The following is a 21,057-nucleotide window of genomic DNA, read 5'->3' as shown; positions in this document are numbered from 1 at the left end:
GGTCTCACATTGGTTGTTTATCTGTCTGTTTGTCTTGGGTAGCACGTTGGATGAGTGGTTGGCATGTCTGCCTGACAGTTCCGAGGTTTTGGTTTCTGACAAAAGCCATGCCCCTCACTTCCCCGAGGCGTACACTGTATTAAATGTGCACTGTAAACAAGCCGATGTTGGACGTTAGTCGGATAACTTATTCGTAATAATGTTACTATAACACTAAATGTTATCAGTTTAACATTTTGTTTTGAAATGTACAATCAATTACAAGTCAAGAAGAGGTGATAATCTTACCTGTCAAGCAGCAATGTCACTATTTCCCCAGCGGTTTTGAATCCTCTCAGCTGCTTGTGACCCCTCTGAGAGGCCGCTTGTGTGTTTACCTTGTTTTGTCTCGCCATCTGTCCAATTCCTTCTTTTTAACTAATGTTGCTAACCAAAGGTGGATAATCCACGATAGTTTCAGCGAAGCTCCTGAAGCCCAAGGAAATAAGTTAGGGCAAGGCAGCAAGTGCACGGCAAATGATTGACACGTCGTCGGTCACGCCTTCTGTCTCTGACTGGTCGTTTTTCCTGCGGTGCTGTGGTTTGTTAAAGAGGAACTGAACCCTTTTTTTTTTTTTTTCAAGAATACAATGTATGTGCCAGTACTCGTCAGAATATGATATGAGCTTGGAATAAGAATGTAATTGAATAATTTATCAACTCAAGAGGGTCGCCATGTTCAGCGAAATCGTCATCAACTCTCGACCGGAAGTGGCGTCTAAGTGCGAGTAGCACCTGGCCCACTATACAGTGCGCTATACAACTATGTTGGCTGGCAGATTTTGAGCGCAATGGCTTCAATCATTCCATCCAAAGCTGAGATGAAAATCTTGCAGCGGCCATCAGAGGAACTGTAGTAAACAATAAAAGCGTTGTACATCAGCTTCATGATGAGCAAGAGATTAGGCAGAAACAAATCAAGATCGGCTCACAGCTCGATAAGTATGTAGCATGTAGATGAAGTTTATGATCATGTTTTATTATGTAGCTTTTGTACATGTAATGAAATCGAATATGTAGCATGCCATTGCGAATATTTATTGTGGTTTGTAAATAAAGTGGCCAGGAATTGGTGAACATGTCACGTTCTTGTGAATTTGCACTCGTGCGAGCGTAAAAAGATCTAAAAATGGCTGCCCGCATAAGCGACTAGATGTGATGTTTTAAACATACGTTTATTTACCACAAATAATGTATCTTTGGTCATATACTGCACAGGTGTCAAACTGGTGGCCCCGGGGCCAGATCCGGCCTGGCATGTCATTTTATGTGGCCCGCAAGAGTGTGCATCGACTTTGTGTTTCTTAAAAATACCAAAATTGCAAACTGGCTTCACTTTTAAAAATATTGAGATATTGCAAGCATTTTTTGTTACCAACCCCCCTTTTAAAATAAAATGGATTCATACTGTAGTAGAACTAACTGTTTTTACTGGCTTCTGATTTCAAAAGTAATTATCCATTAATTTGTGTATATGTAATAACATGAGGCAATCATATGGGTTTGCAGCCATAACGGCCCTCCGAGTGGAGCCATAAGTGCGACGTGGCCCGCGACAAATATGAATTTGACACCCCTGAGCTACTGTATCACTACTGTAGATGGCAGTGTGGTGACGTTCGGACCAGTGCTGTGTATAGAACGTCTGTACACACGGCTCTGGTCCGGACACTGGAGGAGCAAAAAGCAAAGCTAAGCTACACTGACACAGCCCCGGGGTTGTGTGCGCAACTGTGCATGCTTACGCAGTTCGTTCGATGATGCGCGCACGCGCGTGTACCATTTGTTTTCAATGGAATAGCGTAAACACGATTCAGAGGTCGTGCTGAGATCGACTCATCTGCGTGCATCGCGAGCTAGCTTAGCTTAGCTAGCTGCGAACAAAGACGCAGAAGGAAGCAACGAGTCCTTGGGGCACGGAGTCGTAAAAGTGTGTTTGCGTGAAAATGTGTAAAGTTGAAATGCTGAAGGCGTTGCTGAGTCAGCGGCTAAGTGCGGCCGTGGAAGAAATATTTGTGGTATTTGAACGAACGTTAGCAGAATACGAGGAGGAACTTTCGCGAACAAAAGAGGAAAACCAGCGACAACGTCAACTACTGGACGCTGTTTTCAAGAAGAGTCGAGACGAATTGCAGAGAGAAGGTTGGTCCACTTCTTCTCGCACAGTAGCCTTCATTTTACTGCTCTGAAGCCCTTCGGTAGGCTGCTTAGCACCACAAGCATGCGTGCACTCGTCGCCATAGTTACAACCAAACGCAAACTCGTTCTTGAAACACATTTTTCATCCGATATATTATGACAACTTTGATCATCACACAACGCAGAAAGGACAAACTTAAAAGTTTTGTTCTTCATTTCTGGTACATTAGACTTTTTTTTCTTTAAGTTGTAATTGCATTTTATGGTGTGTTGACAATGTACTGGTAAGCACACTCTACACTTCAACAACAGTACGTACAAAAAAGGAGAGATTTTAAAACAAAAATGACCCCCAAAAAAAGATGAATAAAGGCATAGGCAAGAAAAGTGATTCCCAACCAATTTGATGGGGGACATTTAGCCTTCGTTGAAGACTAAATTTGCCACAAGTATGAATGTGTGTTTGAATGCTTGCCTTGTCTATATGTGGCTGGTGACCAGTCCAGACTGTACCCTGCCTTTCACCCAAAGTCAGCTAGATTAGGCTCCAGGAGGTCAACCTAACATGGCCAAAGCACAATAGAAAACGGATGGATGAATACAAGCTGTGACAAACTTCATAGTTTTGTTCATTTTTGGTCAAATTGCTTTACAAATAGTTGTAGTTAACATTTACTGGGGTGTTGCCATTTTAGCAGTTCACTAATGTGACTCGGATGTAGCTCACATGGGCTCCATGCCTGGTCAATGTGATGGTCTGTCTTTCTCTCAGTCCAGGCGGGGTGTCGTCAACATCAACTATCAGCCGTTGTTCAGCCATCCATCCATCCATTTTCTATAATGCTTGTCCTCATTAGGGTCGCAGGTAAGTTATTTACAGTTTAAACTATGAATTTAGGTAGTTCTAAAAGGCAGCGGTCGGTCCCTATCTCACCTCATAGATTAAACTATAAACGATCAGTATCATTTGTTGTTATATGTCACGAGTGACACTTTTTTATTTATTGATTTATATAGAAACAGTGGACGCCATTAACGGGTTCAAAGAGCCGCAGCCCCCAAACGTTAAAGAGGAAGAAGAGGAGGGTGATATCACTAAGTTGTCACTGATTCGAATCGTTGTGAAGAGTGAAGATGATGAAGACAAAGGGCAACATGAGGCGAACGGAGCCGCTGAGTTTCTGAGCACCAGCTCAAGTCAACACATGAGAAAAAAAAGTGATGGAGACCACTGCAAAGAACCCCAAGCAGACAGCCTCTTAGCTCCACTCTCAGATCGTGACAACATATCGTCATACTATCCTGACACTGATGATGAACACTTTAAAGGTCAGATGACATGTCACACTGACAACAAACATGTGAAATGCTCCCAGTGTGACAAATTATTTTATGACAAGTCAAATTTGAACAGACACATGAGGGTCCACACAGGAGAGAAACCCTTTACGTGCTCCATTTGTGGTAAAAGCTTCAACCTGAAGGACTCTCTAGTCCGACACGTGAGGATTCACACGGGAGAGAAACCATTTAGCTGCTCAGTGTGCGGCAAAAGATTTTCAATTAAAGGAACTTTGAATATACACGCAAGAACACACACTGGGGAGAAACCATATCGCTGCTCAGTCTGTAATGCAAGTTTTAGTTGTCATTCGGGACTTGGTCAGCACATGAGAAGACACACTCGGGGGAACAAGGTTCACAGCCTCCAACATCCGTCATGAAAGAGGCGGGGCCATGAAATTGTTCACCTCATCCATGATTGACCAGCATAAAGCTTCCTTCCCTTTCTCTGGAAATACACTGTATTATATATATATATATATATATATATATATATATATATATATATATATATATATATATATATTTTTTTTTTAAGATTGCATGTGCGATGCGACGATGTGCACTGGATGCTTCTTAACTGTATTCTGTTACACACACCGCCAACTCAGACGGCTTCAGCATATTTGGCTTTGTCCGGTTTAAAGAAAATATGTTGATCTGAGAGCAGCGGTGCTCAAGATTTTTAGGTCCAGGGACGCCTTTCCGGGGTGAAATTTTTCCAAAGACCTCTCATAATCCTAAAGTCAGGTTAACATGTTTACTGTGTGTACTCCTAAATGCCATGGAAATTATTTATTTCTTAAATGTTTCAATCTAAATCTTCATGATCTGTTTTAGTAGATAGGAACCTAACTGAATTACAGTTGAATTAAATTCAATATTTATCCATTGTCCCGAGCTGAGGCGCACTGCTCCCACTAATAAAATGCCTGCGAACAGAGAGAAGCTAGTTTACAAACCACCTACTTGCAGATTTATTTTTTAAACCTCCGCTATTTGCTGAAAAACTCACTTATTTGCTGTTTTCATATTAGGCCAAAGCCCTGTTTGATATAGAAGTATTGCCTCAGCGCCATGTTTGTGCCAAGGAACTCCAGGATGTTGAAGTGAAGAGTGGTGCTTCATCATCTTCACCTTGGCTATTAGAACAGTTGTACTTAGCCACCATCTTGTGGCATGTATAGTCAATTCTGGTGTCACTCGCAGATTTTTGCTTATCGTAGCAGGGCTTAGTCCCTGTTACGTGTCCCCCTGCAAATAGCAGGGGGACACTGAATGCACTTTTTTTATCAAATGATATGAACATCATTTATTGCAAAATACTTTGCAGACCCCCAAGTTACAGCTTATGGAGCCCCGCGGGTTCAACTGCCTTAAAGGGCAAATAAGCGAGTAAAATTCTCCATTAGTTCTCAGTCATTAGTGGTCAGTATTGAGTTTACACCAAGCACCACCAACGTTATTACCAACAGTAATATCCAATACAAGAGCTTGAGCAACCATTCTGACTTTACAAACATTTGAATTATTAATGCCGTCAGAGAGGTATTATTCATGTAACACTATTTATTATTTTGGTTGTTCAGTTAATACCTCTCTGGCAGTGTATTTATACTATTATTATTATTATTGGAACTCAGTAGATTGTGCAAGTGATCCTAATGTTGGGGTTAATCATCTTGTATGTATAATGTTGTGATAGAGATAACTAAAGTGATAATCCTAACATTCCCCATAGGTAGGTAGGTAGACGTGGTTGAAAAGAATTTTACTGTAAATATTTGTTTATCCTTTCAACTTTCAAAGCCGTTGTTTGTCTCTGTGTTTATATGCTTGCATGTTTACCCCTTCCAACCACGAGGTTACTTAAGTTTACATTTTTGGTTGATGAGGATTTCAGACATTTTCATTGGGACGCCCAATGTCCGCATTAAACGCTGGATGCGATGTTATTTATAATCATTCTGTCACACAAGCCAATTTATTCTTCCATAATGGAAACAAGTAAAGTAAAGCAGACAGTTCCATATCTCCCACAGCCACTAAAACAAGCAAAAAAAGGCAAAAGCAACATTACTGTTACGAGTGTTAATAAAGTGCAATGTTGTGGACTAAAACAAGAGGCCTCCTTTGTATTTGTGTGTGTGTGTGAGACCGAGAGAATAAAATGCATCGTGACTTCAGTTTCCACTCAGTGACAGTGTGAATGTCAATGATTGTCTCTGTATGTGTCCTGCGATTGCATAGCGACCAATCCAAGGTGTATTCATGTTCTGAGTAGCGTCTAGTGCTCGAAGAATGCAAAACGTTTTAGAACAGTTTAGACCTGGGACAGTCACTGCAAAAACACTACTATTAATTTCTGCAGAGGTAGAGAATTATTGAAGACCGAATCCATCCATCCATCCATTTTCTGAGCCGCTTCTCCTCACTAGGGTCGCGGGCGTGCTGGAGCCTATCCCAGCTGTCATCGGGCAGGAGGCGGGTTACGCCCTGAACTGGTTGCCAGCCAATCACGGGGCACATACAAACAAACAACCATTCGGACTCACATTCACACCTACGGGCAATTTAGACTCTCCAATGCATGCATGTTTTTGGGATGTGGGAGGAAACCGGAGTGCCCGGGGAAAACCCACACAGGCACGGGGAGAACATGCAAACTCCACACAGGCGGGGCCGGGGATTGAACCCCGCACCTCAGAACTGTGAGGCTGACGCTCTAACCCGTCGTCCACCATGCCGCCTGAAGACCGAATCCATCCTTCCAATTTCTTTAATGCTTATCCTTATTAAGGTGGCGGGTGAGCTGGAGTGTATCCCAACTGACTATGGGCGAGAGGTGGGGTACTCTCTGTACCATTTGCCATGGGTTACTCACAGGGAACATAGACCAACACCCTATCACACTCAAGTTCACACCTATGGACAATTTCTAATCTTCAATGAGGCTCACATGCATGTTTTTGGAATGTGGGAGGAAGTCGGAGGACCCGGAGAAAACACATGCAGGCACAGGGAGGCTGGAGCCTGGATTTGAAGCCAAGACTGCTGAACTGTGAGGCAGATGTGCTAACCCATACATGTCGAACTCAGACATGATATGATGACCATGTGCAGAATCTTGAGGCAAGTATAATTTTTGAGGAATATTTTTATTTATCAGCAACCACAGTGCTTGAGGTTAATCCAAAATGTTAATAAACCTCAAACGAGAATGTTCAAGAAAGTAAAAGTGAGGTTTAGGCTTTCTTAGGAGAATAGAAATTTGTAGACAATTATTAAGCAACTGTTGGTGTGCAGAATTATTTCACAACGGAATGATTTTCCCATCTCACTTTTTTTTATTTTCATTTTTTTAAGTGAGAATTATAAACAAACAAAAACATTCCAATAGAAATTGATAGATAATGATAAATATAAAAAGAGCGACCAATATAGCCACCTTTCTTTTCAATGACGGTGACAAGCCTTCCATGCATGGATTCTGTCAGTTTCTAGATTTGTAGTCGATCAAGTGCAGCAGAAAACAAAGCGTCCCAGACATTGTTCTGAAAGGGCTATTGTTTTCCATCCATCCATTTTCCATACCGCTTATCCTCACCAGGGTCGCGGGTGTGCTGGAGCCTATCCCTGCTGACTCTGGCCAGGAGGCCGGGTACACCCTGAACTGGTCGCCAGCCAATCGCAGGGCACATAGAAACAAACAACCATTCGCACTCACATTCACACCTACAGGCAATTTAGAGTCTTCAATCAACCTACAATGCATAGTTTTTAGGATGTTGAAGGAAACCGGAGTGCCCGGAGAAAACCCAGACAGGCACGGGATAGAACATGCAAACTCCACACAGGCGGGGCCGGGATTTGAACCCAGGTCCTCAGAACTGTGAGGCGGATGTGCTTACCTGTTGTCTACCGTGCCTGCAGGTACTGTTTTCTTTCACTGTATATATCCCGTTTAAGAACTGCCCACAAATTCTCAAATGGGTTCAGGTCAGGTGAGGAACTGGGCCCTGTCATCAGTTTTTTTTGTCAGCGTTTACTGGCCAGCCACGCAGAGGAGCACTTGGCTGCAATGATGGAGCATTTTCCTGCATAAAAATCATGTCTGTTTGAAAGATGCAGACTTCTTCCTGTACTACTGCCTGACGAAAGTGTCTTCTAAAAACTGACAGTATGTTTGGGATTTCATTTTGAGCGCATCTTGAACCCGAAAAGGTCCAATCAGCTCATTTTTAATAATACTAGACCATACCAGAATCCCTCCTCCGCTTCACTGGCGTCAGAGTCGAAGTGAAGCCGTGAATTAGTGATCCGGCCACAGGCCCACTCATCAAGAGTCACTCTCATTTAATCAGTCCATAAAACCTTTGAGAAATCTGTCTTCAGATATTTCTTGGCCTGGCCTGGAGGCTTTAGCTCTTTTTTTTTTTTTTAGATTTTTTTCTTTAAGCACTTTCTCTACTCCAACGCAGCCAAACAAAAGAGCAAGAGAGATGTTTTTTTTTTTTATGTCAACCTGTTTAAAATATGTGGAAATCTCTTTATGATTTAGTATCATTCTGAATACCAAAATAAAAATGCACAAGGATTTAAAATAACTAATCAGAATTTTTAGTTAATAATTTAATCGTTTTTACAAAGTACAATATGCTGTTATCATGCCGAATCGCCCCCTTGATGGTCTGAATTTAAAATTAATCTTTATCTAAAACTACAATATCTAAATTTGTATTTTATTATTTCTTTATTTTAGGGTATTTTATCGGTCAGCGGTCCGTGTCGCGTAGCAATGACGTAAGAAGTCGCGTCACCTGTCACGTGACAGTGGTGGTTGACGAAAGGCTGCTGCGACGCAACACAACCGAGACAAACAGAATATTATTAATCATTTTGCTGTGTTTGTACTTGTATTTTACTTTCTTATCACACATTAAACATAATTAGTTATTTGTGTTCGGATAAACGCGCCTGTGTAGCTTTCCTGGCTAGCTTAGTTTGCTGGCTGCGAACAAAGCGAGGCATTGGTTAGCAACACATCACTAAACAGACATTTAAGTGTGAGCGTGAAGTGTTGTGATTGTCGTGTGAAAATGTGTAAAGTCGAAATGCTGAGAGCGTTGCTCAATCAGCGACTGAGTGCAGCCGTCGAATGAGATATTTGTCGTGTTTGAAAGAACGATAGCAGAGTACGAGGAGGAACTTTCTCGGACGAAAAAGGAGAACGAGCGTCAACGTCAATTACTGGACGCAGTTTTCAAGACTCAAGATGAACTCCATAGAGCAGGTTTGTTTACTTAGATTAATACACTTAATATATGGATGGGTGCTGGGAAACCAGGCCACAGAATTTCTTCCGAACTGATCTACGTCCTGCACCAGTGTTGGGCGAGGCTCTCCCAAAATGAAATATTACATCATTATAAAATTACTACGTAATATTCCTCTGTACCCGGGGTTCTCAATCTTTTTGAACTAAGTACTACCTCGACAAATACTTAGCAATACAAGTATGACCGTCATTAAAATAGTCACGTAGTAGGCCTAAGTGATTATCAAAAACGAGCCAGAGGTTTTGTGCCTAAAAAGTATATTTAACTACAGGAAAAAAAATTTTTTTAAATAACCTCTTGTCCAAAGTCAGCTGAAATAGCTGCCAGCACACCCGCAACCCTATTGAGGATAAGTGGTTTAGGAAATGGATGGATGGATGGACTGGCATTGCACATAAAAAGGATGGATGGATGGATATCATTGCACTATCACATGAACAACTATCGGGTGAGAGGCTGGGTACATTCCTGAACTGGTCACCAGCCAATCGCAGGGCGCACACTGTAGAGACAAACAAGCATTTGCACTTACATTCACACCTACGGGCAATTTAGAGTTGTCAATCAACCTACTATTTACGTTTTTGGAATGTGGGAGGAAACCGGAGTACCCAGAGAAAACCCACGCAGACACGGGGAGAACATGCAAACTCCACACTGGCGAGGTCGGATGTGAACCTGGGTCCTCAGAACCGTAAGGCAGACGTGCTAACCAGTCAGCCACCAAACAGCAGCTAGCACCCCAAAATTATGTACAATCGCTAATTTAATATGCTGAAAAATCGCGAATTCATTACTTGGTCATTGATTAAAATGATAGAATACAGCGTGATGACCAGGCGAGCATATCAAAGTCCAGCCTTGCATATTAGAGTCCCCAAGCTGTGCACATAAAAGTCGCGGTAAATAGAGCCCCATGACCATACAAAAATCCTTTATTATGTCACAAAATCAAACGCCTGTCTAACGTCATCTTCCAAAACCCTTTTTTCTAGTGTCCAAGACTGATAAAAAGCTACAAACAAGGCAGCGTAATGGGAAGTGTTCGCTGTTTTGACAGCCAGCAGTGTCCATCAAAGTTCACAGTGACATGCACCACCGATCATACAAAAAATTCATAAACGCTAACACCTCTGTTATGTCATCTTCCAAAAATGTATTTCAAAGGTGAGCGATGCAATCAACTGAAGAAACAGCTCACCGAACTTGTGAACATTGGGGAAAATGAATCACTTACTTGAGGTAGCTGTCTCCACAAAGAATTACACCGATCGATTCCAACAAAACAAGCCTACACACAATTATTTAACCTCACTATTTCACTCGTAATTGTCCAAAAACGAAACATCCAGGCTTTGAATACAGGCGACAATTACACCCCATGCTTGCTTGTGACCCAACCGAGTATGCTAACTCGTACGGGGAAATTAGACCTGCTTCCGGCGTTTACGTCACAGCTCAAATAAGGTGGGATGAGAATCAGCACCTCCAAGTCTGAGACCATGGTCCTCAGTCGAAAAGGATGCCGTGCCCTCTCCAGGTCGGGGATGAGATCCTGCCCCAAGTGGAGGAGTTCAAGTATCTTGGGCTCTTGTTCACGAGTGAGGGAAGAATGGAACGGGAGATCGACAGGCGAATCGGTGCAGCGTCTGCAGTGATGCAGACTTTGTATCGGTCCGTTGTGGTGAAGAAGGAGCTAAGCCGAAAGGCGAAGTTCTCAATTTACTGGTCGATCTACGTTCCTACCCTCACCTATGGTCACGAGCTGTGGGTCGTGACCGAAAGAACAAGATCCCGGATACAAGCGGCCGAAATGAGTTTCCTCCGCAGGGTGTCCGGGCTCTCCCTTAGAGATAGGGTGAGAAGCTCGGTCATCCGGGAGGATCTCAGAGTAGAGTCGCTTCTCCTCCACATCGAGAGGAGCCAGAGGAGGTGGCTGGGGCATCTGATTCAGATGCCTTCTTGGTGAGGTGTTCCGGGCACGTCCCACCGGGAGGAGACCCCGGGGACGACCCAGGACACGCTGGAGAGACTACGTCCTTCGGCTGGCCTGGGAACGCCTCGGGATCCCCCCGGAGGAGCTGGATGAAGTGGCTGGGGAGAGGGAAGTCTGGGCGTCCCTGCTAACGCTACTGCCCCCGCGACCCGACCCCGGATAAGCGGTAGAAAATGGATGGATGGACTATGGACTAAGTCCCAATGTTCACTGCATTAAACAGAAAAGAGCAGCTTCAGTACTTCTACTTTTACCAGAGGGTTTTGTTTTTTTGCACAAGTATGAGTACTTTTACTGAAGTACTGAACACCAGTACTTTTGACGTCTATGAATACCAACCAGACTCCCAATGGTCAAAAGGTGTGGGAAACTTATGACAATGGAGGACAATTCCAAACCATGTCTTTTGTCTTCTTTCATCCTGCAGAGGCCGGTGAAGTTGCTGGTCATCCTGACCAACAGGAGGAGCCAGAGCCCCACCGCGTTAGCGAGGAAGAAAAAGAGCCCATCTGCATTAAAGAGGAAGAAGAGGAGGCTGACGTCACTTCGTTTCCAGTGATGTGTGTTCCTGTGAAGATTGATGACAGTGATGATGATGATAATGATTATGATGATGAAGAAAAAGAAGGTGATGGAGACCACTGTAGAGGCAACCAAGCAGGCAGCCTGTTAGCTCCAGTTCCAGGTGGTGACAACACAACGTCACACTCTCCTCACCCTGATGAGGAAAACTCTAAATGTGATGTGACATGTCACAATGACAACACACGCTGGGAATGTTCTCAATGTGACAAAACATTTGTCTACAAGTCTCTCTTGAAAAAACACATGATTATCCACACCGGAGAGAAACCTTTCAGCTGCTTGTATTGTGGTAAAGGATTCTCTCGAAAGGGACATTTAATAAGACACACAAGATCCCATACAGGTGAGAAACCGTATACCTGCTCAGTCTGCGGCACAGGTTTTACTGTTCGTTCAGCGCTGGATAACCACATGAGGACACACACTGGAGAGAAGCCTTATCCCTGCCTGGTGTGTGGTGAAAACTTCTCTCAGAAGGGAAACTTATTAAGACACACAAGAACACACACGAGAGCGCACGCGCAGGATGACATTTATAGTTGCCCCATCTGTTTCAAAACATTCTCCCAAAAAGGATATTTGAAGATACACTCAAGAACGCACACTGGAGAGAAGCCGTTTCCGTGCTTAGTCTGCGGTGCACGCTTTAGCGTTCGTTCGGTGATGGTCAAGCACATGACAAGAAGACACAAGCAAGACAGAGTTTAGTGTCAGTGAGATTCAATATGATGGATTCAAATTAGTCGTAGGGGGAAAAAGCGTGTGTGTATTTCCTTTTAATTTTTAAATTATTTTCAGAAACAAATGTTGCGATGGAAATTTGGTTAACTTCCATAAATCACATAACAACACGCTTCATCTTATACCATAAGGCACTTGTGTGTGGGGATTTATTTTTTCGCCACGTTGTCGTTAATGGTTCCTAACCACTGAATGTCTTAAATACATTGAAAATTTTCAGGTATTTTCATCTCCAATCATATTGTTAAGATGAAAAAATGCTTTTTGTTGAATTTTGTTCTGGAGTCACATCTTGATGTAAGTATTCACAAAATGATACAACATGAGCTATTGCTGCTTAAACGTGGAAAAAAGAAAATCCTCTTAGACTGCGTCCTGTCTTTTACATGTTTTTGCTGTTCATTTTCAAGCCAACACAGTACTGTATACTGGTACAAAAGTACTTAATGTGATTTTTTTTTGTCATCTGCACTGTCTTGTCTTTTAAACAATGGCATATACAAGTGCATCTCAATACATTGGAATATTGTGGAAAACCTGAATTTATCTCACTTGTTCAATTCCAAACAAATTATATTCAGTACAGTGATTTGGTGGTACCTTGACTTACAAGTACTTCAATTTACAAGTTGTTTTGCTTTGTGTTGCGCAAATTTGAGTTACAAGCAATCTTCAGTTATGTCGCCGGTCAAGTGAAATGAGGACAAAAAAGGAGAGCCACAGTCACTGATTCACTCTCAGCTGTTTATTGAACAGGACAAACAGCCAAATTCACATATTCCAAATGAAAATAGTGGCAAGGAGCACGGAGAAGACGCTCACACCATGAGGCCACAACTCTTAAAAAAAGACACACATCAACACAAGAATCTACAGCCGTTTGTGTGAATTTCAACTTAATTACAATTTGCCAAACCATTTACATTGTCTTTTTGTTTTTATATTTTACAATACAGTGCTAGTTTTATTTAATTTTCTTTATTGGACGCTGGAACGGATTGATGGCATTTCAATTCATTTGAAGGGAGAAAGTTGATTTTGATGGACTAGTAAATTGAGTTACGACCATGGTAATTTGACTTAACTCATAACTTAAGTCACTGTAGTGTATTTATTGATTTAACCTTTATTTGTCCAGGACAAACAAAGTTTGTCTCTTTTGCAATGTCTACCTGGCTGCAGACAGCAGAGTAAAACAAAGCAAAATAAAAGCAAATATAAACATACAACAAAATATACACAAAACATAAAACATAGAGTGGAATACTTCATGGCTTTATTTAATTACAATTTTGATGATTACAACAAATGGCCCAAAACCCCAAAATTTACCATCAAGAAATGAGAGCATTACATAAGAGCAACTCTAAAGTAGAACTTGGAATTCTGAAAAATATTTACCTACGTGTTGAATGGATCTGTACAATACGACTTTAGAAATCATTACACCAGAGAAAGTCATTTGATGTCAAAGTGAACTCGGGATGAATGAAGTTGTCAGAAAAGGAATCATGGGCAAGCGTGTAATGACTCCTACACACCTGCGGGCGGCAGTAAAGCACCACAAGTTATGTTTCGTCTGCCGGAACTGGTAAAACGGAAACCAAAAGAAGGAAGCAGGTCTCGATGGTTAAGAAGTTCGTATTCTTGCGTTTATTGTTGCATTTACACTGAAATCCTCATACTTTAGTGGGGTTCAAAACATTAAAATATCGTTCCTTCTTCGTGTCCTGGTGAGATCGTAAACGCGCGAGGTAGCTTAGCTTGCTAGCGACGACGTTAGCGAGACATCGCAAAGCAGAGCTCGCGTGTGAGCGTCGTGCCAAAATGTGTAAAGTCGAAATGCTGAGAGCGTTGCTCAATCAGCGACTGAGTGCAGCCGTCGAAGAAATATTTGTCGTTTTTGAAAGAACGATAGCAGAATACGAGGACGAACTTTGTCGGACGAAAGAGGAAAACGAGCGACAACGTCATCTCCTGGACGCAGTTTTCAAGAAGCCTCAAGTTGTGTTACACAAATCGGGTTTGTTCACTTCTTCAGGTCACTTGTTTGGTAACGTTGCAACCAGCTTTGATATTCTTTCACGTTGAAGTAATAATTTTGAAATTATAGTTAGGTGTTTTGAGATCATAGTTAGCGCTACATTTGTGGTTTTAAACCACAGGTGTCAATCTTAAGGCCTGGGGGCCAGATCCAGTCCGCCACATCATTTTATTTGGTCCGTGAAAGCAAATAATTTGCGGACATTTTATGCTTCTTGCTTAAATACCAAAACTGGGAATTGTCGTCACTTTTAAACCGGATTCTGATTTCACAACTAGTTATCCATCAATTTGTTGTGTGTACGTACTAATATGAAGTGATCATACATTCTATATGGGTGCAAAGTTATAACGGTCCTCTGAGGGAAACCATAACTACTATGTGGCCCACGAAAAAAAATGAGTTTCACACCCCTGGTTTCATTCTTTCATTCATTCATTTTCCGTACCGGTTATCCTCACTAGGTTCACGGGCGTGCTGGAGCCTATCCCAGATGTTTTTGGGCGAGAGGCGGGTTACACCCTGAACTGGTTGCCAGCTAATCGCAGGGCACATATAAATAAACAACCATTCGCACGCAGTGATTCCCAACCACTTTGCCGCAGCACGTTAGTGTGCCGTGAAAGATTGTCAGGTGTGCTGCTGGAAATCATCCCATTTGGTCTGAAAATTATTATTTATTGCTAAATATAATGTAACTTTGTTCATCTATCTATGCGCACCAATGTATAGTGACAGGCAGAACCACTAAATTCTCTTCCACTAGATGGCAGAAGGTACTGTTAACCTGCATACCCACCTGTTGGCATTCATGCAACGTAACAATGTAATTGTGTTCTACTAAATACTGTCGGTCCAGGCCTTAAACGTTTTGTGGCTCAAGCCAGCACTTTGTGCCATCTTGGTACCAAGGAACTATGCTGAAGTGAGTTGATGAGCTGCATTTAGAAAGAAAGTAGTGCTTTGTCACCATTTTATGGCATCTTGGTGCCAAGGGATTATATTAAAGTAGATTAAGGTGTTTCATTTTGACCAAATTAGTACCTTAGTACGAGGGTTCTGTATCAATATATTGTTCCACAGTAAGAAATTGTGAAGCTTGACTTTTTCAAACCATGTGGGTTTGTACTCTTGTGTCTTGTAGGGCTCAGTGATGAAGATGTGCCCCCTTCGCTGCAGGAGCGGTGCTTCAGCGTGGAGCAGCAGGAGACCGATCCCCCCCATGTTAAAGAGGAAAAGGAGGACGTGTGGAGCAGTCACGAGGGCGAGGAGGGGCAAGGGCTGGAGCTGCCTTTGTTTCGTGTCGTCGTGAAGAGTGAGGATGATGAAGACGAGCCTCGCTCCTCACAGCTTCATCGCAGTCAAAGTGAGAGCAGAACATCCCAAGCGGACAGCCTCTTAGCTCCACTGTCAAATAGTGATGACACAACATCACACTCTCTTGACACTGACGACGAACACGCTAAAGGTGATGTGACATGTCACACGCACAACACGCATGTGAGATGTTCTGATTGTGGGAAAAAGTTAGGGGACAATGACACGAGATGTCACGCTCGAGAAAAACCCTTCATTTGCTTGGTGTGCGGAAAAGGATTTTCTCGAAATGAGCATTTGACCACACACACCAGAACACACACGGGAGAAAAACCATTTATCTGCTCAGTTTGTGGCGGAAGATTCTCCCAGAAGGGCAGTTTGAAGAAACACATGAGAACGCACACCGGAGAAAAGCCATTCAGCTGCTCGGTGTGCACTAAAACATTTAGTGATAGTTCGGCAATGATGAGGCACTTGAGAAGACATACCGGAGAGAAACCTTTTACCTGCTCCATGTGCAACACCAACTTTACTCATCGTTCAGCTTTGGTGACCCACTTGAAAGTGCACACTGGAGAAAAACCCTTTCCCTGCTCCGTTTGTGGTAAAAGGTTCTCTGTAAAGACACAGTTGACACGACACATGAAAATACACACTGGCGAGAAAGTGTTTAGTTGCGGCGTGTGTCATGAAGGATTCTTATACAACTACCAGCTTGCTAAACACAAGTGTCCTGGTGTGAAGTGTAGCAGTCGGAGCAATGAAGCTGCAGGACTATAAAAAATAAAATGGAGCAGCACGGGGATATTTCTTTTTGTACATACCACAGTGTCCTCACACTCCTAACACCCTAATACCCAAATTAAATTAAATATTGTAAGGACCACAACAGTGGTTACGATATCAAGTTATACCATAGGCTGAATTGACACTGAAGGTCAAAGTGCCCAGTTCCAATTTACAGTTTACAATTTACAGTTTACAATTGCCTTTCACCTACCGTGCCCACTTTTTTTTATGGGCGGTTCATATCTACATGTCTGTGTCGGAAATCCCATTTATATATATATATATATATATATATATATATACAGAGCGATCGTTCTTATGGGATTTTACAGCTACCAAATACTGTACATTATTTAAAAAATATATGGATTATTATTATATGTATATAAAATAATTTACATTGAAGCAATCTGGCAGGATTTTTGTTCTCTTGAGCTCTGATGAGCTGGTCAAGCATTCTCAGACAGTAAACTTAGTTTAATTTTAAGCCTTACGATATCAAGGCTGTTTTGTATAAATTACTTGAAAGTGGCAAACAAAAATACTTCTGACATTAAATATATGTAAGTATTGGAAATAAAAGTTAGTATTTTTTAAGTGAAGAGAGCAGAACATAGAATTATAATTCTATGTTAATCAGAATTAGTTAGAATTTTCAGTTTTTAGATATTTACATATTATGTTTATGTACTGAGTTAGTTTCGATTAAAGATTTGCTTGTTGGCTCATGAGCGAAGTTAACTAGCACCCACAAAGCAAGCCGTCATTGAAACGACGTCTTTTCTACATTATGGTCTGCTGTAAAAAATTAATAAATAAATAAAACGAGCGAGAGATCATTTTGTGGGTGAAGGATGGATGTTTTTTCAGACATCTTTTTAGGGCGGCTTCAGGGCATCCAGTTAAGACTTCTCCAGGATATCTGTACGAGGTTGAAATATGGTTTAAAAATGATCGGTGTCCTCATGACGTCTGATATTGACCAAATGAAAATCTATATATACAAAATTATTTAAAATGTTGACCAAATTCATGATGTTTGATATTATGTATGAAATAGTTTCATACAGCTTTCAAAATACATTTGAATAAAAGTTTATATTTAATGTCATTGTTGTGTGTGTTTAAGGCCAGACTGTAATCATAATAATCATATGTCTCGTCATTTACGTTACAGTATTCCTTCAAAAGTAGACCATTATTTAGAAATGTTACTTTAGTACTGGGTGTATAGTATTTAAATAGTGACAGGAGATTATACCAAATAATACTGCAAAAATGATTATCAATCTATGATTTCCAAACAGTTATAGAAGGCTACAGGCCAGCTCGTTGAAAGTTTCCTCTCAGAACACATTACATAACAAAGTAAAAAAAGAAAAGTTCAATCAAGGCTGTTCTGGAATGCTACCCCACTTCTCGATGGAGCGTGCGTAAGGTGTTTCCCAGCATGTCTGCGAACAGCATCCTGTGTTCTCTTCTGAACTGTTTGGAGCGCCGCCAGTGCCGTTTTCTGGCACGTGCAATACATGCAGCCGCACAGGGTGGCATAGATAGGCGGGCAGCAACATTCATTCAAGTACTTGTCTACTGGGAGGTGCTGAACAATGTGTCACAACGTGACAGTTTGTCAACAAGAAAATGTCCTTGCCAAGAGGGCAGGTGCTGGACCAAAAAGGGCACTTATTTCACCAAGGGAAAAAGGGCTGGTGCTTGAGCACCACTTTGGGTCGATCTGTGCACGCCCCCGAAGGACGTCATTGACCATTTGCATCAAGGCAGGCCAGAAAGCATAACACTTTTGAAATAATTTACCAATCTAATCCGACCAGTTCTTTGACTAACTATTGAGATCTCATCTAAATGATCCGCGGTTAGAGGGAACTACTTCCGCTTGAATATAAGTGCGTAATGCGTAAGCACAGTGGCACGCTACACTGCTCAGTCAATCCCTCAGTCTCTGTCTCTGTACAATGGAATTATGGCAGAGCATAAACGGAGTAATGTGCGCAGTTATTTCAGAGCCACAAGATGAGGTTTGTGGAAAAAACGGGTTGGCAACACGACAAACGTTGTGAAAGACCTCAGGTTAAAGGTTCAAGCAAGGTAGTGTGGCCGAGCGGTCTAAGGCGCTGGATTAAGGCTCCAGTCTCTCCGGGGGCGTGGGTTCGAATCCCACCGCTGCCAGTGGTATTTTGGCAGCAGAGAACAAATTTCGTGTGCGCGCATGCATGTTCACTGCTAAACTAAACTTAAGCAGCTTTGCCAAGCTAAGGAAGATGCATATCAGAGCGGGGACAGGGCCCTGTATAATTGAGCTAGAAACCAGCTTACTAAAGAAATTAACATTGCAAAGAGGATCTATGCAGCAAAGTTGGAAAAACAGTTTTGCGCGAACGACTCAAAATCAGTCTGGTGTGCATTCCAATCGCTGACTAATTACAAGCGACGATCCCCCCAAGCTGAGAACAATAGCACACTAGCCAACGACTTGAATACCTTCTATTGCAGATTTGAAAAGGACAGTTTCACTCCACACACCCACCCGGCCGCACCCGCGACCACAACCACACCTCTGACTTCTGCGTTAACCATCCATGAACAGGATGTGAGACGCATCTTCAAACAACAGAAGATTAACAAAGCGGCAGGACCGGACCATGTGTCCCCATCCTGCCTCAAAGTCTGTGCGGACCAGCTCGCTCCAGTCTTCACTCAGATCTTCAACAGATCTTTGGAAATCTGTGAAGTTCCATCCTGTTTCAAACGCTCCACCATCATTCCAGTCCCCAAGAAACCTACAATCTCGGGTCTAAATGATTACAGGCCTGTCGCTTTGACATCTGTGGTCATGAAGTCCTTTGAACATCTCGTGCTGGACCACCTCAAGAGTGTCACAGGTCCCCTGCTGGACCCCCTGCAGTTTGCCTACCAAGCGAACAGGTCTGCGGATGATGCAGTCAACATGGGACAGCACTTCATCCTAGAACACCTCGACAGTGCAGGGACCTACGCGAGGATCCTGTTCGTGGACTTCAGCTCAGCGTTCAACACCATCATCCCTGAACTCCTTTCAACCAAGCTTCTCCAGCTCAGCGTCTCACCTGCCATCTGCCAGTGGATTTACAGCTTTCTGACGGGCAGGACACAGCAGGTCAGGCTGGGGGAGGCCACCTCATCCACACGCAGCATCAGCACTGGGGCGCCCCAAGGTTGTGTCCTCTCTCCGCTGCTCTTCTCTCTCTACACGAACGACCGCACCTCAGCGAACCCGACTGTCAAGCTCCTGAAGTTTGCAGATGACACCACTGTCATCGGCCTCATCAAGGACGGTGACGAGTCTGCATATCGACAGGAAGTGGAGCGGCTGGAGCTGTGGTGCGGCCGACACAACCTGGAGCTGAACACGCTCAAGACGGTAGAGATGATCGTGGACTTCAGGAGGCATCCTTCCCCACAGCTGCCCCTCACGTTGTCCAGCTGCCTTGTGTCAACCGTCGAGACCTTCAAGTTCCTGGGAATTACAATCTCTTAGGACCTGAAGTGGGCGACCAACATCAACTCCGTCCTCAAAAAGGCCCAGCAGAGGATGTACTTCCTGCGCCTTCTGAGAAAGCACGGCCTGCCACCGGAGCTGCTGAGACAGTTCTACACAGCGGTCATCGAATCAGTCCTGTGTTCTTCCATCACAGTCTGGTTTGGTGCTGCTACAAAAAAGGACAAACTCCGACTGCAACGGACAATCAAAAGTGCTGAAAGGATTGTCGGTACCCCCCTACCCACCATTGAGGACTTGCACGCTGCCAGAACTAAGACAAGGGCGTGCAAAATCCTCTCGGACCGTCTGCACCCCGGTCACCAGCTCTTCCAGCTCCTTCCCTCAGGTAGGCGCTACCGATCAACGCAAACTAGAACTAGTAGACATTCCAACAGCTTCTTCCCTCTTGCGATCAACTTCTTAAACACCTAACCTATAATTCCATTACAACAAGCTGGAAATTTCTTTGACTTGAGTTCTTTGTCACATTTCTGTGGGGCCAATTATGTATTACTCGTGCACTCACTGTGGTTGTCTCGCCATGCTGCACTATTTGCATATACTGGCCACTCATGCCAGAGTAGCATCTGCTCCATTTGCACACCGATTGAGGAGTACCTGTAACATTTGCACAACCATCATTGTCCCAGATGATCGCACTACTCGTCACTTTAAACCGCATACACTCCTTGAAGTCTCAGCACCCTTTGCACAATGGTCATTGCACCGGACTACTGCAATATTAGTCATTCGAACTGCTCTAAGTGCTAGAGGACTCTGCATCTTTTTGCACAATTGTTTTTTGTCAATGTCTTTATGTCTCCAAAGTGTTCTGTAAATTGACTGTCTGTTGTACTAGAGCGGCTCCAACTACCGGAGACAAATTCCTTGTGTGTTTTGGACATACTTGGCAAATAAAGATGATTCTGATTCTGATTCTGATTCTGATAAAAGGCGATTGTTCGTCTTCTTCAACAAATAGCTGCATCGGAGAAGCTTGTAGTAATAATAATAAAGAGGAGGAGCAGGTCAGCAGGATGGTTGGAATGTGGCATCAGGGATACTGGACAAGATGGGAGCCTGCAATCTACCACAGACTCACATGGGCAGTGCTGTGGAAGGCAGAGCCCCATCACATACGATTCCTGGTCCAAGCTGTCTATGATGGAGTACCGAGCCATAC

General features: G+C 43.0%; 3 protein-coding genes and 1 non-coding gene across 4 annotated transcripts; all 4 read left to right on the top strand.

The window, feature by feature from the left end:
• The first annotated feature begins 1,694 nt into the window (after nt 1-1,694).
• On the top strand, nt 1,695-5,617 carry LOC133399032 (zinc finger protein 41 homolog). The gene is made up of 2 exons (XM_061670096.1): nt 1,695-2,181; nt 3,196-5,617. The coding sequence occupies exons 1-2, from the start codon at nt 1,986-1,988 to the stop codon at nt 3,900-3,902; spliced, it is 903 nt and encodes a 300-aa protein (XP_061526080.1). The 5' UTR covers nt 1,695-1,985; the 3' UTR covers nt 3,903-5,617.
• A 1,894-nt stretch (nt 5,618-7,511) lies between these two features.
• Nucleotides 7,512-12,622, top strand: LOC133414685 (oocyte zinc finger protein XlCOF8.4-like). Its single transcript, XM_061700227.1, has 3 exons — nt 7,512-7,526; nt 8,674-8,815; nt 11,285-12,622. Exons 1-3 carry the CDS (start codon nt 7,512-7,514, stop codon nt 12,148-12,150), a joined length of 1,023 nt encoding a protein of 340 aa, XP_061556211.1. The 3' UTR covers nt 12,151-12,622.
• Nucleotides 12,623-13,783: 1,161 nt separating this feature from the next.
• LOC133399027 (zinc finger protein interacting with ribonucleoprotein K-like) lies at nt 13,784-18,144 on the top strand. Its single transcript, XM_061670088.1, has 2 exons — nt 13,784-14,206; nt 15,372-18,144. Exons 1-2 carry the CDS (start codon nt 14,011-14,013, stop codon nt 16,325-16,327), a joined length of 1,152 nt encoding a protein of 383 aa, XP_061526072.1. The 5' UTR covers nt 13,784-14,010; the 3' UTR covers nt 16,328-18,144.
• A 297-nt stretch (nt 18,145-18,441) lies between these two features.
• trnal-aag (transfer RNA leucine (anticodon AAG)) lies at nt 18,442-18,523 on the top strand. Its single transcript has one exon. It is a non-coding gene; the product is annotated as a tRNA-Leu (tRNA).
• The last annotated feature ends 2,534 nt before the right edge of the window (nt 18,524-21,057 follow it).

Source organism: Phycodurus eques, chromosome 2, assembly GCF_024500275.1.
Source record: "Phycodurus eques isolate BA_2022a chromosome 2, UOR_Pequ_1.1, whole genome shotgun sequence".
Lineage (NCBI taxonomy): Eukaryota > Metazoa > Chordata > Actinopteri > Syngnathiformes > Syngnathidae > Phycodurus > Phycodurus eques.
This window is presented reverse-complemented; position numbering and strand designations above follow the sequence as displayed.